This window comes from Pyxicephalus adspersus, chromosome 9 (assembly GCF_032062135.1).
Source record: "Pyxicephalus adspersus chromosome 9, UCB_Pads_2.0, whole genome shotgun sequence".
NCBI lineage: Eukaryota > Metazoa > Chordata > Amphibia > Anura > Pyxicephalidae > Pyxicephalus > Pyxicephalus adspersus.
Window position 1 is genome coordinate 44,341,422 of NC_092866.1, and position 15,074 is coordinate 44,356,495.

At 38.3% G+C, this 15,074-nt stretch overlaps 2 protein-coding genes across 2 annotated transcripts in view; both read right to left on the reverse strand.

The window, feature by feature from the left end:
* The window catches only part of PKP3 (plakophilin 3), a 63,973-nt gene extending 59,458 nt beyond the window's left edge, over positions 1-4,515 (reverse strand). The window contains exon 1 of the mRNA XM_072421743.1: positions 4,438-4,515. Within this exon, the coding sequence (XP_072277844.1) occupies positions 4,438-4,470 (33 nt within the window). The 5' untranslated portion in view covers positions 4,471-4,515. The remainder of the gene's footprint in view (positions 1-4,437) is intronic.
* Positions 1-15,074, reverse strand: part of MRPL23 (mitochondrial ribosomal protein L23) — a 706,510-nt gene that overhangs the window by 244,523 nt on the left and 446,913 nt on the right. The window lies entirely within an intron of this gene.

Genomic DNA, 15,074 nt, shown 5'->3' on the forward strand with positions numbered 1-15,074 from the left:
CCCCCATATCTGCAGAGCTTAATTATTAGTCTCTACACCGAAAAATGGCATTGGCAATGGATCTGGATGGTAGACATGGTTTGACATAGGTGAGCAGGGTGGGGGAGTAAGGATGCTTTCAGGGAGATGGGCTTCAATTCCTAATATTTATTTTAACTTACCAATAGATTTTTTGCATTTTTTTTTTCATTTGTTATTTTGTAATAGTAGTAGTAGTTTGCTTTTTGTGCTAGATCAGCTGATATTTTCTATACTTGTCACTAGGCAAAACCTTTTTTTTTAGTTAGGGTTACACTCCTTGTTGAGTTTTTATTGTTATACTTTACCTTTGTTTGTCCTGAGTCAAAAACCTAAATCTCAGAGTTGTCCCCAGAACAAAATGTAAGAGGAAATCTTCTAAAAGGGACACCTGTTCAGGGAACAACTGAGAACAGAATTCTCCTAACTTTCCATTTCCTTTTGCATCCCTGAGATAGGAAATAAAGGGATGTTTCCCCAATACTAATGATACATGGACAAGTCAAAACAGATTTTTTAACTCCTCCCTACTCTGAAAATGAAAAAAAAAATTGGCAATGTCTACACTTTAATTTATGCTTAGTGTAAAATAAATGTTGAAAACAAATCGGTAAACAGAAAAATGATTGCAGATTATAAAGAACTAATACATGTTGGAGCAGCACTTGAGGATAAATGCTCTCTTTTATGTGTTGCCAGTGGCATGTAAGCTGAGTTTTACAGATGTGTACAGACGTCATTTTTTTTTTAATTCTTTTTTATACATGTAGACATTTTCTCAAGAAGCTTACTTAGCTTGCCTATAATTTTAATGAGTTAGAAAGTATTTCTAAATTCATGGATTAATGCACTTCAAGGGCTTGTACACACTGGTTGAGTTATTCTGATTCTGCAAATAGAGCACACACTTGCTTACTTATCGCATTGTAGGCTTGCAGTTGTGTGGCATTCTATATTTATATATTTCTTGATTATTTTTGAATTTATCATGTTTGAATATGAATTACTTGAAGTGTGCATTGCTACATGCAGATCTCCTGTGCACTTATCCTTCTTAGCACTGTCTCATACACAGTTTTTAGAATGTTTATTGCAATAGCTAAAAAAATTGAGACCTGTAGCAAGTAATATAGACTACATTGGTCAATATTTTGTGTCAATATATTTTTACACAAAATTGTAGCAATTTTATACAATATTCAAATGCTTTTTCTTGTAAACAGATTTGCAACAATAATAGTAGGTAGTGTTACAGTCAGAGACTGTGGGTGAACACAACCTGATATTGCACATACACACCCTGTTAACTCTAATAAGCTTTCATATAGTTTACTAGAATATTATATAAACACCTGTATAGAAAATTAGAATATTCTCTGTAAAATAAGAATTTCCCTCCATTGCAGGACATTTGCAATGGGCCTAGGATATTGGTTATTGGTACATTACAAAAATATATTTTTGGGTTTTATTCCTTGGTAGACCTGGGACAATTGCCCTTTGGTCCATTTGTTAGCATGGCTGTGTGGGTGAAATTGTCTGAGACTTCTTATATGGGATAAAAATAAAGTTGTACAAAAAAAAGGCTGTCTATATATTTAAGCAGAGAACTTTTAATAAACTGGAAAGTAGTTCTAGCAGCGTCAGATATAATGTTTAGTTAAGAGTCAAGCAGTGACCAAAAGCACAGCAAAGGTCTTATCGAATTCTTTATCTGCCCCTTGAACGTGTCTATTCTGAATGTACGTGCACCTTTGTACTTTTCTTCTTGGTCACATACCATGCATGCAATGGCAGCTAAATTCTATTCAACCCACAGTAAACATTTAACTTCAATATAGAAGCAGGTTGTGTACCAAAATATCTAATAGAATATAATCTAATTATCTAAAGTGAAGCTAAAGTTGGCTATAGCTATTGCATAGCAGTGTTGGCATGATAGGACCATCCAAAGATCTTTCCATACCCATCAACATTGGGCCACCTGTTTACTCTATGGAGGAAGGAGGTAGGTACTGGCCCATATGACCACTATACAATTATGATAATTGTATTGAATTATTCACCCAAGCCAATTAGTTTTCTGCTTGACAATAATATTCTTTAGCAAATATCCCAGGACATTGAAAAGGTCTTCTACATAGACAAGGCCCAGGTTATTTCTATATAAATAGTTGTGACCTGATTTTTTGCTCAAACTGGCAATGTTCTGGCTACAGTTCTTTCTGAAGGAACTCTCCACTTAACACTTAGTGAGCAATAATAGCTTAGTGGCTAATAAAAAAATGTGCAGCCCTTGTATTGTGTGCAACAGATTTCATTTGATCTTGGCTGATTAAGTATCGATGGTCAAAGATAAGCCAATGTCTCATGATATTACTAAGTGGTAATAATGCCAGGTAAATAGGCAACTATCCTATTGTGTGTGAAATTCCCCCACCTACTAGATTGTAAGCTCTTCGGGGCAGGGTCCTCTCCTCCTGTATCACTGTCTGTATTAGTCTGTCATTTGCAATCTCTATTTAATGTACAGCGCTGCGTAATATGTTGGCGCTATATAAATCCTGTTTAATAATAATAATAATAATAACTATATAAAGGTGTGGTCTTTCCAAATGATTTAAACCCTTGGCCTTTTACCAGCTTTATATTTCTGTGATTGTACCCATTATGCCAACTTGAAAGACAAAATTTTAACAGATTTCAGTATACCTGGCATGAGCTTCCATCTCCTCTGAAAATGATCAAGCAATCTAAGAGGTTCTAACATTCAAGGAAAACTGATGGAGAAGTAGACCAATGGAACCAGACATTTTAGGAGTCAGGAACACTACAATGAATGTGATTTCCACCACACCAATACTTTTGCCTACTTTACCAGCATTAAATTGTTGAAGTTACCCATTACCCCAACTTCCCTCCTTTTAGAAACTTATAAGGAAAATGACTGCATGCTGTCATAAAACAAAGCAAGGCAATAATTTTCTTTATCATTTTGTTACTATTGCCTATGTTGATAGCATGGGCATATCACCCAGAATACACAGAGCAATCATTGCAGTTCCACACCCAGTGGAGCACAACGTGTCAGGGCTAAACTTCACGGGTAATTTTAAACTTTTTTAGCAATGCAGCTTCTTGCTAGAAATCAGCTCATTAGTAGGACATCAATGTATACCAGGTGAACTGGATGCCAGGACTTTCTGAGTAGGCTGAGAATAAAACTGCCTGTGTAGCTTAGCCCTATTTGCCCCACCAGAATCCCATAAAGCCATTTTAGTCCGTTTTAGTGTAAAAAATTATTTAAGTTACTTTTGTAAAAAAAAAAAAAAGCCATTCTACCAAGACTGATAATAAATAATTTGCTACATGAGGGGTTCCTATATCTTGACTGGTGAGATCTCTGCTGGGTCTGCACTCCTGCTGTGACCATTATTAGCAGTGCCCACTCTCCCTGTTGGGCATTCCATTTATATTGTATTATGGAGAAAGCAACAGGTGAAAAGCTGAAACATGCAAAAAATAGCAGGAAAGTCCAAAACTCCATGATGGACGGGAAAAAATCAAAAAACGGTGGCAGGGAAATCCCAGTATTGGAGTGTCCAAGACATAAGAAGCAAGGAGCTGACTCATTGACCAAACTCCACCTACGACTAAATTATCACCTTATGGTGGCTTGACCCTTTAATTCCCTCGACATAAATACTAATAAAAGTTTTGGATCCTAACCTTGATGTGTAAGCATAGATCCGTGCTTTTATCACTCACTGAATGTCTGAAGCTCAATTAGCTCTTGTACTGTCTTGTCTAATATGTAGAATGATGGGAAGGGGGATGATAAATAATCCTATGGATGCATCTATATTTCATATAGACTTTTTTTTCGGATACTGTGCCTGACTGTATACCTGTAGATCATTACACCTTTTTATGTTACAGCCATGTAAAATTTGTATCATATTCTGTAAATTTATACTGAAGTTCTATTAATAAAACTTGCATAGAAAAACACTAACATGGAACTTATTCAGTATTTTTCTATAATGCTTGTGAGTCCAAAGAACACCGACATTCTCCATAATATCTTTAATACTCATATGCGGTTATCTTAGACTGTGTGATAATTACCTACAAATCTACTAAACATACTGCTGCAGTACTAACGAACATTCAAGCTACATCAGAGTGCCCCGTAACCCATTGCAATTACCTTATTACTTTGCTATCTGTGTTTTTTATGTAGATACATGCAATTAGGAGATACACCCTGCCCACATATTACTATATACTAACACTCTCTAAAAGCTATTCTAATACTTTCTTTGGCAGCTAGCTACCTAAAGTTGCCCAATTACTAGTCCTAGCAGGTGATTAACCCCTTCTATGCCAAACACAGGCTCATTATGTATTTGTCCATACCTGTGCCCATGCAATAGGGCCTTGCTTCATCATGGTGTCCTGAATCTCCTCTGCGGAGTGTCTAGGGTGTGAGAAGTCCTGCAGGTAAAAAACAAAATTGTATCAAAGACAGAGAATGGAAACTGTATCATCCCATGTCGTCACTGGACCTGTTGATGTACCTCCGCCCTGTAGACTGTTAACCCTTCCACAGATCAGCTCTGCAAAAGCCAAAGGTGGCAACAGGCTATGCCAGCTTACCAGCAAATATAATATCCTAAAGTGTTAAGTGATATTAAATAAAACTTTACAGAAGTAAAACATTAAAGACCTACAGGTTCAAAACAAATGCTTCAGCTGGAGAAAGAACTTTCTCTAATGTCATAAGTAAGGGGGAAGATTTTTTACAAGTTGATTGTCACTGTCCTGCATAAATCACTAAAGAATGTCACCGCAAAGCTGCTTACACCTGGGACAGCTAATGATATGCTACAGCTTCTGACGTGACCAGATTCATGATTTTGCTTGAGTGATTTATTAACGTGTTTTAAAGGCAAACTTAAAATGATTAGTCCTAAAACCTAATAAGGTTTCCTAATGACTACATTAAATTGTTATCATCTTCTAGCATCGTATGTTTAGCAATTATAACCTTGTATTTACATAGCGCAGACATATTACAAAAGCCAATAGTCATGTCACTAACTTTCCCTTGGAGGGGCTCACAATCGAATGTTCCTACCATAGTCATAAGTTTTTACTAGTCAATGGTCAATTACGAGCCAATCTAATTAACCTGCCTGCATGTTCTTGGGGTATAGGAGAACACCCAAACAAACGTTAGAAAGGCATAAAATTTCATGCAGATAGTGTCCAAGCCAAGATTCATACCTGGGGCCCCAGTGCTGCAAAGGTAAGTATTCTAGCCACTGTGCCGTCTATCTATCTATCGGGAATCCATTGATTCAAATACTGCAGTTGCAAGAGCTATTATAGTATGAATGCTGTAGGAAATATTAATTGTTTCTAAGTAACACCCTAAAAATGTTTTCTTTTGTCTGACATTCGTTCTAAAAAAAAGCATTGCAGTTCTTGTCACCACTGTAATGCTCACTGACCTCCATTTGCCCGGATGGCTGATGCCACACAGAGAAAGAAAATACCTTAGTAAGTTTGTAATGGGGAATAGATCAGCATTTTTTAGCACAGCCTCCAGAGCTCAGTTTCACTTTAAATAGGTATAATGAAAAAATTTAGATTAACTATAAAAAATGCTTCTTTTTTGAAGAATGGACAGGTGATGTCCCTTCTGCATTAAATACCCTGACCTACCTGATTGCAATTTTTTGTAATTGTGCTTACCTGGCTCTAGGGCAGGCACCACCATTTTCACCCCATCTTCTTCCTGGAGTTAGGTATTTAATCATCTTGATTGGCCGAATCAGTAAAATATAACTACCACACATCCTACATCCTGGTATCCTGCAATGAGCAATGAGGGATTGCATAGCTTAGAGTGCAAACAGATGTAATATACCCTCTGCAAAAAGGTATGCCATTGAAACACATAAACCTGAAATATTCCCACATGGAAAAGTTTTGAGGGAATGTCAGATTCCCTCTTTCGTAAATAGAGCCCAAAGATAAAATTTCACAGAAGATCATCTAATAAATGACTTTTTATAAACTTTAGTTATAAAGCACAAACATATTACATAGCAATGTAAATAGGGGTTGGAAATGACAGACAAATACAAACAATGACACAGGAAGAGGAAAGTAATACTATATATATATATTGCTTTTTCAATATCATCTGACCTAAGTGGAGTACAGGGGCGTTATGACCAAAGAGTGGTTACTGCAATACAATATGGAGAGTTCAGGAAAGCAGCAATCTATGGCAATGTGCTTATTCCTCCCCTGCTAAAATAGCAGAAGTGCCATAAGGAATACCATTTATAAACTGGCTAAACAGAGTTCAACAGCCAGCATTTTCCCTACCAACATATCCAATATCACCAGGAAATATCTAGGACTACAGAACACTTTCCCACTATATAACTGAGAAGAGAAGAGGAGAAGGTGTTCAGTAATCCTATCTTGGTTCTTATCCTGGGTAGACAAAAAGCCACCAGATGTAAATAACTAGTTATCTGAAATACATCATTTTATTTTCTTGGAATCAAATACACTTAAAATAATATCAATACTGGTAATTATTATTACATTTCAGCATTTCTTAGAAACAAATTTAAAAAATTGCCTGGGCAATCATTTCTATGGGTCAGCACTAGGCTGGACGTTTGGGACATTTACTGTCCACTTTTATTTTTTCCTAGCTATTCAGGTATTAAAGTTTTAAAGCTCAACAGGGTTTTCACTGGGATTACTTATGTTACTGTCATGATGTATTACAGCCCATTAAAACTAACTAAGTCCATTAGTTTTCAATGTCATTGATTGATTCTGCACCAGAGAGTCAGCTTGGCTTTTGAGATCATCTAAACCAAGGGTGCCCAACCTACAGCCAGCGGGCCACATCCAGCCCCCTGAGCTGACAGATCCGGCCCTCTGCTCATTGTCTTGCGGGGCATGGGGAGTGCACATCTCCTATGTTTCTCTATAGGATTGTGCTGCCTGGAGAGGGAGCTTCCTGAGCATGCTCAGTGTGAGTTCCCTGAGAGTGGGGCAACAAAACCTTCACACCACCTACACCCCGTGTCATAAAAACGTGAAATTTATAAGGGTACACAGCCAACCCTGAGAGCTGGTACTAAACCAAATGTCATGCCCCTACACATAACAAGTTGCCAGATATGGGGTCACAAGCATCCTAATAACAATCAGGCATAAATTTTCACATTAAGGGGGATAAATACAAGGCCAGGGTCCCCAAATTGAGTTTGTTAGTTAAGGGCAAAGAGCATTAGGGTACTGTGAATATACTGGCTCGTTCATTAAACATCAAGACTGCATTCACACTGGCAGTGAGGTTTCAGTGTGGTTACCCCTTCCTCGTGCCATGGAAACCTGCCTAGGGGGAGACACTGCCGCCTGGAGTAAAATCCGAAGAACTGAGCGGCTGGTGGGGTGCCTGTTACACATAACTTGAAACCTACCTTCTGTGAACCCCAATTTCTCTGGAACAGAGGTATGTTGGCAACTGGAAATGTGGAAGCCATTAGCAATCCCCTTTCCTGCTCCCCTTCCCCAATAAAATGATATACCCATCATATCATGCTACCCTGTCACACATAGCTATCCCCTTACTCCCAAAAAAAAACAAAATTTAACTGTAACCTCCTAAACTTACATCAATATGGCGTCATAACAAGATACGAAAAACTATACCTGTCATACCGTGCTATCTTGTCACACATAACTTTCCATTTACCTTCTGTGAACCCCAATGTCTCTTTAACAGTAGAGAAAGTAAAATGTAGGATAAATGGGGGACTCTTGTGCCCCCCCCCTGCCCCACACTAAAATTCATCACTTCTACCATACCAGTGTGCCTGTCACATATAAATGTCCGCTTTATTGTTCTTTGAACCCCAATTTCTCCTGAAAGGGGAGCCTTAGGTATATTAAAATGTAGGAGAAGCCACTCTTGTGGCTAACTCCCCCTATAATTTTATTGCTGCGGCGCCGAGATAAAAAATATAGCTATTATGCCATGCTACCCTGTCACGTATCTGGCCACTTACCTTCTGTGAACCCTTATTTCTCAGGAATGGGGGGACCTGAAGTTGTAGTAGTAAGAACATGTACCCCTTGGCTATCTGTCACATGAACTGCAGTATCCATTGCAGAGATTTTGGGGTACAAAGAAGGTTGGTGGACCCCTAAAACTGACAGAATGCATTGTATGGTATAGTTTCTGCTCTCTGGCACAGGAATGGTGAAGGTGGAGTAATATATGACTGGCCAGCACTGTAAGATGGATTTAGTTTTGTATCTTACATTAAAAAAATGAGCATCAAATGGTCAATTCTTTTATTTGGTGCATGTATGTTAAGGTAAATAGAAACTTTTCAATTTAATTTCATTTAAATTAAAATTATTCTAGTTTTAAACATCTTTAATGTTTTTTATTCCATTGTGGCCCATGAGTTTTATCTCAATGTCACCAGCGGCCCCCAGATAAAAAAAAGGTTGGGCACCACTGATATAAACCACAACTAAATGCTAGTCTCATGGCTAGGTGGAGAAACTGTAGTCTCCAAAGGATGAACTACATTAATGTAGACCAGCGTGTTACCGCACAAGCATTAACTCTAGCTAGAACTCAGCTTTAAAGAAGCACAGGAGCAAGCACTTGACATCCCCACTAAAGAAAACACTCCGGGTTTGGGGTAGCACTTGCAGAGAGTGCCAGCTAAGGTTAGTACATATGCTATATTACACCAGCACACACCAGTGTGGTTCAAACCTAAAAGACATAAGATGGCAAGGTTTATTCTAGCACCAAAAACCCACAACTGATTTGGATGTGGATGGAGTGACCCTTTAAAAACTTAAAACGCTATGCAGTTTGTGCACACTGACTCCATTTGCATTGTCTTTTGAAAACATCAGTGTTTGCTCCATAAAATGCAGGCTGTAGGATGGATCCTGCAATGCCCTAGGGAGAGTTTTCAGCTTCAATGGACACTCATGTATAGGAGCAGAGACCAGTTATATGACTTTGACAAGTCATGTGACTCTCCTTCAGGCACCCCTTTCTTTTTATTCATAAATATGAATGAAACTTTACTTGCTTCAAAGTTCAAAAGCATGAAAAGCCTCCAGCATATCTGCAAAAAACAGTAGTGAGCTTTGTAAATATGCTGAATTTAAACAACAGTGTACTGCAACGAAAATGAGGTTAACTTACCTCTTCCTTTGTATGTGCCATGCAATGATACTCTGATGAGGAAAAATAATCCCCCCAATGTCTCTGTAGAAATTGATACTTCTGGGACCACTGATCTCCTGTGTCCATTAGAGAGTAAACCAATGACCTCTGTAGCTACAAGCACTGTGGAACAATTAATTATGCAAGTTTAGAAGCAGTGGAGTTCTTCACTCAGCGCTCTCATCCTCTGCTTGTGCATTTTATCTGTGTTTGCAAGCAGGCAAACTGCCAAATAACTTTATCTGGAGGGGGAGCGAATCAGCTACTGAAAGAAAAGTTTAAGTATTTTGTTTTACACTTTAAAGATGTATTACTCCTCATTGCCTGTAGATACAGAAGTAAGTGAGGACGTAGACTATTTTTCTTTAGTGGAAGAGGAGGCAAAATGGCTCTTTTGATAGTAAAGGTTGCTGACCCCCTGCCCTAGGGAGAGTTTGCAGCTTCAATGGACATTCATGTATAGGAGCAGAGACCAGTTATATGACTTTGACAAGTCATGTGACTCTCCTTTAGGCACACCTTTCTCTTTATTCTTAAATATGAATGAAACTTTACTTGCTTCAAAGTTCAAAAGCATGAAAAGCCCCCAGCGTATCTGCAAAGAAGAGTAGTGAGCTTTGTAAATATGCTGAATTTAAACAACAGTGTCCTGCAAAGAAAATTAGGTTACCTCTTTTCCTTTGTATGTGCCATGCAATGCTACTCTGATGAGGAAAAATAATCCCCCCAATGTCTCTGTAGAAATTGATACTTCTGGGACCACTGATCTCCTGTGTCCATTGCAAGGTTAAGTGGTTTCTTCTACAGACCCCTAGAGAGTAAACCACTGACCTCTGTAGCTACAAGCACTGTGGAAAAAATATTCTTGCAAGTTTAGAAGCAGTGGAGTTCTTCACATCATCTCTCAGCGCTCTCATTCTCTGCTTGTTAGTTTGCAAACTGCTTGTTTTAGTTTGCAAGCAGGCAAACTGCCAAATAACTTTTTTCTGGATGGCAAGCAAATCAGCTACTGAAAGAAAAGTTTAAGTATTTTGTTTTACACTTTAAAGATGTATTACTCCTCATTGCCTGTAGATACAGAAGTAAGTGAGGACGATCAGCTACTGAAAGAAAAGTTTAAGTATTTTGTTTTACACTTTAAAGATGTATTACTCCTCATTGCCTGTAGATACAGAAGTAAGTGAGGACGTGTTTTAAAGCATACTTACTCCTTGTCATAGTAAACCGAGATAGGTACAAAATCTACCCCTACCTGTCATCAGAGACCACCAAACTCCTTGTACATGCTCTTATTATCTCTCGCCTGGACTACTGTAACATCCTCCTCTCTGGTATTCCACTAACCCGACTCTCTCCTCTACAACCTATTATGAATGCTGCAGCCAGACTCATCCATCCTTCCCTCCCCTCCTCTTCTGCTGCATCTCTTTGTAGTTCCCTTCATTGACTTCCATTTCACTTTAGAATCAAATTCAAGCTCCTGTGCTTTGCCTTCAAATCCCCCCACAGTTCCTGTCCCACTTACCTTTCTGACCTGGTAAAAAAAATACTCCCCTAGCTGTTCTCTCCGCTCCTCCAATGACCTACTAATGACTTCCTCACTCATAACCTCATCACACGCACGGCTCCAAGACTTTTCTAGCACTGCCCCCGCTCTCTGGAATGGTCTTCCTCATCCTATTCGGCTTGCTTCTACTGTCTGCTCATTTAAAAGAACACTCAGAACCCATCTTTTAAAACTTGCCAACCTTGCCGTCTTCTTCTGTCTCTCACTATTTACCCACCATTCTATATCCCCCCTCTTATTGTGTGCTGCTTCCTCCTCCTCTTAGATTGTAAGCTCTTCGGGGCAGGGTTCTCTCCTCCTGTGTCACTGTCTGTATCTGTCTGGTATTTGCAACCCCTATTTGAAGTACAGCGCTGCGTAATATGTTGGGGCTATATAAATCCTGTATAATAATAATAATACTAGGTAGCTGAACCTGCTACAGAAAGTCACCAGGGAAGTTATCTCTTGATTCTGTCTACTATGTAATAGAAAGAACTTCATATAATGAGATTTCTGGTCATTTGTCCAGAGGACATTTGTTGTTTTTCCATAAATTTGAATTCTTAGATCAAATGTCTAAAATTGTACAAAATCAATACCATTACCTGATGCATTTGGGTATCTTTGAACTACTTCCCTACAGTGGACAGGCAATGCAAAGCAGAGGTTGATGTTGATAAATAGTTTTGCAGGTGTTTAGCCATCAGTTTTGAGGTGGGGCTAATACATGCAGCATCTCATGGGTAGTAGACTTCTCAACCAATGCTATAGACCTGAACTATAATGCTTTCCAAACTCCTGTTACATTTTTTAAGCATTTAAAAAATATTTTTGAATTTTTCATTAGGAAGTACAAATTTCTGTGCAAGACACTAGAAAACTGCCCCATAAAGCATGTTTTAGGTGTTTGCAAAAGCCCAATTAAGCCTTCTTGGCTGCCTAGTGGTTGAAATTTGGTACTGCAGTGCAACCCCCCCATGTGAACCAGCCATAAGTGTTTGATGATTATACTGATATGATGATTCATATAGTCAAAGTACTTCTAAGGAAACAAGGAAACAAGCTTCCAGCGACAAAAGAGTGACTGTACATACAGGACCGTTCTGTTCTGTAGAGAGGGGACAAGAGGAACGAACAAGTGGCACCCTGCTGTGCTCTCCTCTCTTCACTTCTATTGCGTCTTCTCTCATCAGCAGTCACTCTCATAGATGCATCAGTTAGGGTTTACATCTATTTCAAATGTAGTTCACTATTTTTAATTTCAGGCTTCACTTGCTGGAGTTTACTCAAGCAAACTTAGTAAAGGTGCTAACAGGTTTACTTTAAAGCTCTGTACAGATTATAGATTTTAGTATATAATAAGATGATTATTCGTGAAAATCTAGTAACAGATGTCCAACAACACTGTTTAGTGACACTTCCTTCTCTCTCTTCTCTCCATAGAGCATAACAGGCTGCATGTCATTAGACAAGCAGTACATCTGTACAGGGATTGTTCATATCTCCAATGACTTATGATCACTAATGAGTTTTAAATGACAAATTTAGAGCACATATCCTGGCACATCTGGAAAGAATGAACTCCTGCATGCATAGGAGTTATTTTATTCTGGCCTGAGTAATAAGGAAAGACCAGGACCCAGAATCAGCTACTGAAAGAAAAGTTTAAGTATTTTGTTTTACACTTTAAAGATGTATTACTCCTCATTGCCTGTAGATACAGAAGTAAGTGAGGACGTTTTTTAAAGCATACTTACTCCTTGTCATAGTAAACCGAGATAGGTACCGAGGTATGTTGGGACTATATAAATCATGTATAATAATAATAATAATAATAATAATATTAATAGGTAGCTGAACCTGCTACAGAAGTTCACCAGGAGAGTTATCTCTTGATTCTGTCTACTATGTAATAGAAAGAACTTCATATAATGAGATTTCTGGTCATTCGTCCAAAGGACATTTGTTGTTATTCCATAAATTTGAATTCTTAGATCAAATGTCTAAAATTGTACAAAATCAATACCATTATCTGATGCATTTGGGTATCTTTGAACTACTTGCCTACAGTGGACAGGCAATGCAAAGCAGAGGTTGATGTTGATAAGTAGTTTTGCAGGTGTTTAGCCATCAGTTTTGAGGTGGGACTATTACATGCAGCATCTCCTGGGTAGTAGAGTTCTCAACCAATGCTATAGACCTGAACTATAATGCTTTCCAAACTCCTGTTACATTTTTTAAGCATTTAAACAATATTTTTGAATTTTTCATTAGGAAGTACAAGTTTCTGTGCAAGACACTAGAAAACTGCCCCATAAAGCATGTTTTAGGTATTTGCAAAAGCCCAATTAAGCCTTCTTGGCTGGCTAGTGGTTGCAATTTGGTACTGCAGTGCAACCCCCCCATGTGAACCAGCCGTAAGTGTTTGATGATTATACTGATATGATGGATGATTCATATAGTCAAAGTACTTCTAAGGAAACAAGCTTCCAGCGACAAAAGAGTGACTGTATATACAGGACCGTTCTGTAGAGAGGGGACGAGAGGAACGAACAAGTGGCACCCTGCTGTGCTCTCCTCTCTTCACTTCTATTGCGTCTTCTCTCAAAGGAAGTAGCTCTCATGGATGCATCAGTTAGGGTTTACATCTATTTCAAAGGTACCCTCAAATGTAGTTCACTATTTTTAATTTCAGGCTTCACTTGCTGGAGTTTACTGATGCAAACTTAGTAAAGGTGCTAACAGGTTTACTTTAAAGCTCCTTACAGATGCTGGATTTTAGTATAAAATAGGATTATTATTCGTAAAAAACTAGTAATCGACCAATCTCAATAACCAATGCGATGACTCCAGCGAGCATTTTTGGTTTCCCTACAAAGGGACACTTCTTTCTCTCCCTTCTCTCCTTAGAGCATAACAGGCTGCATGTCAGTACATCTGTACAGAGATTGTTCATATCTCCATGACTTATGATCACTAAAGAGTTTTAAATGACAATTATAGAGCATCTGTATGGGCCACAATTCAGAACTAAACCTGTAAAACATATATTGAAGTGCACCTGCACATATCCTGGCACATCTGGAAAGAATGAACTCCTGCATGCATAGGAGTTATTTTATTCTGGCCTGAGTAATAAGGAAAGACCAGGACCCAGAGCACATATCCTGGCACATCTGGAAAGAATGAACTCCTGCATGCATAGGAGTTATTTTATTCTGGCCTGAGTAATAAGGAAAGACCAGGACCCAGAAAAGGATTGGGTGAAAAGCTGGGAATGGAGCAAGGAGAAATGAGTTTAGTTCCACTTAAAGAAAATTAATTAAAAAACAGCCTTCTTAATCTGTATGGTACCTAGCAATGATCATAAATACTGCTTGTCCATAAATAGACCTCTCAGGTTTCTGAGATGAGCACAAAGAATGCAAGAGATGAGCGCAAAGCATACAGGCCCTGCCATGCTCATAGTTATGAATATAATAAATAATTAATATGCAAAAATTGGCTATTGCTTTTCCTTCGTTTTTTTTTTCAAAATAAATGCAATAAGTTAGATTTTGGAAAAAACGTTTCAGTATACAGTAGGTCTATGCATGAGATCAAAGTGACAACAAAAAGGTCAGAGTGAGTCTCTCGGAATAAAGGAAAGTAGAATTTATCCTTGTTTATGTCCAGCAAAGTTCAAACAGTATATCTGCAATAATAGATCAATAACCAATGTCCTCGGATAGGGCTGGGCTGCAGATGGTCTCTGCTGCAGTGTAAGGTGACATAGTGACTGCAGATGGTAACTGAAACAATAAATTACTGACATGTTTTCCTGACATTGTCAATGTTCACCTTCGTTGCCTGAAAGCCCCTGGAGCTAGCTCAAGTTCAGCCTTGTTTTCTGCTTCTCACAGGGTGTGGAAGTGGAGGGGGACTAGTCATACCCTTACTCCTTAACACGTATAAGCTTGTATGAAAGGTTATTATGGCCACACCCTGATCTTAATATTTTTCTCCACCCTGATAGAACACCCAGACTTAAACAAAGGCTCAATACAGAGAAGGAATTTTGGATTTACTTATGCATTCACACACCATGCCCGAAAGAAGAGATATTCATTCAAGAGATACTTAAACTAAGAGTTAAATCATATTTTGTTTAAAAAAAGGAACAAAAAGTTTATCTAACAAAATCCTTTATATATACATTACCAGGACATT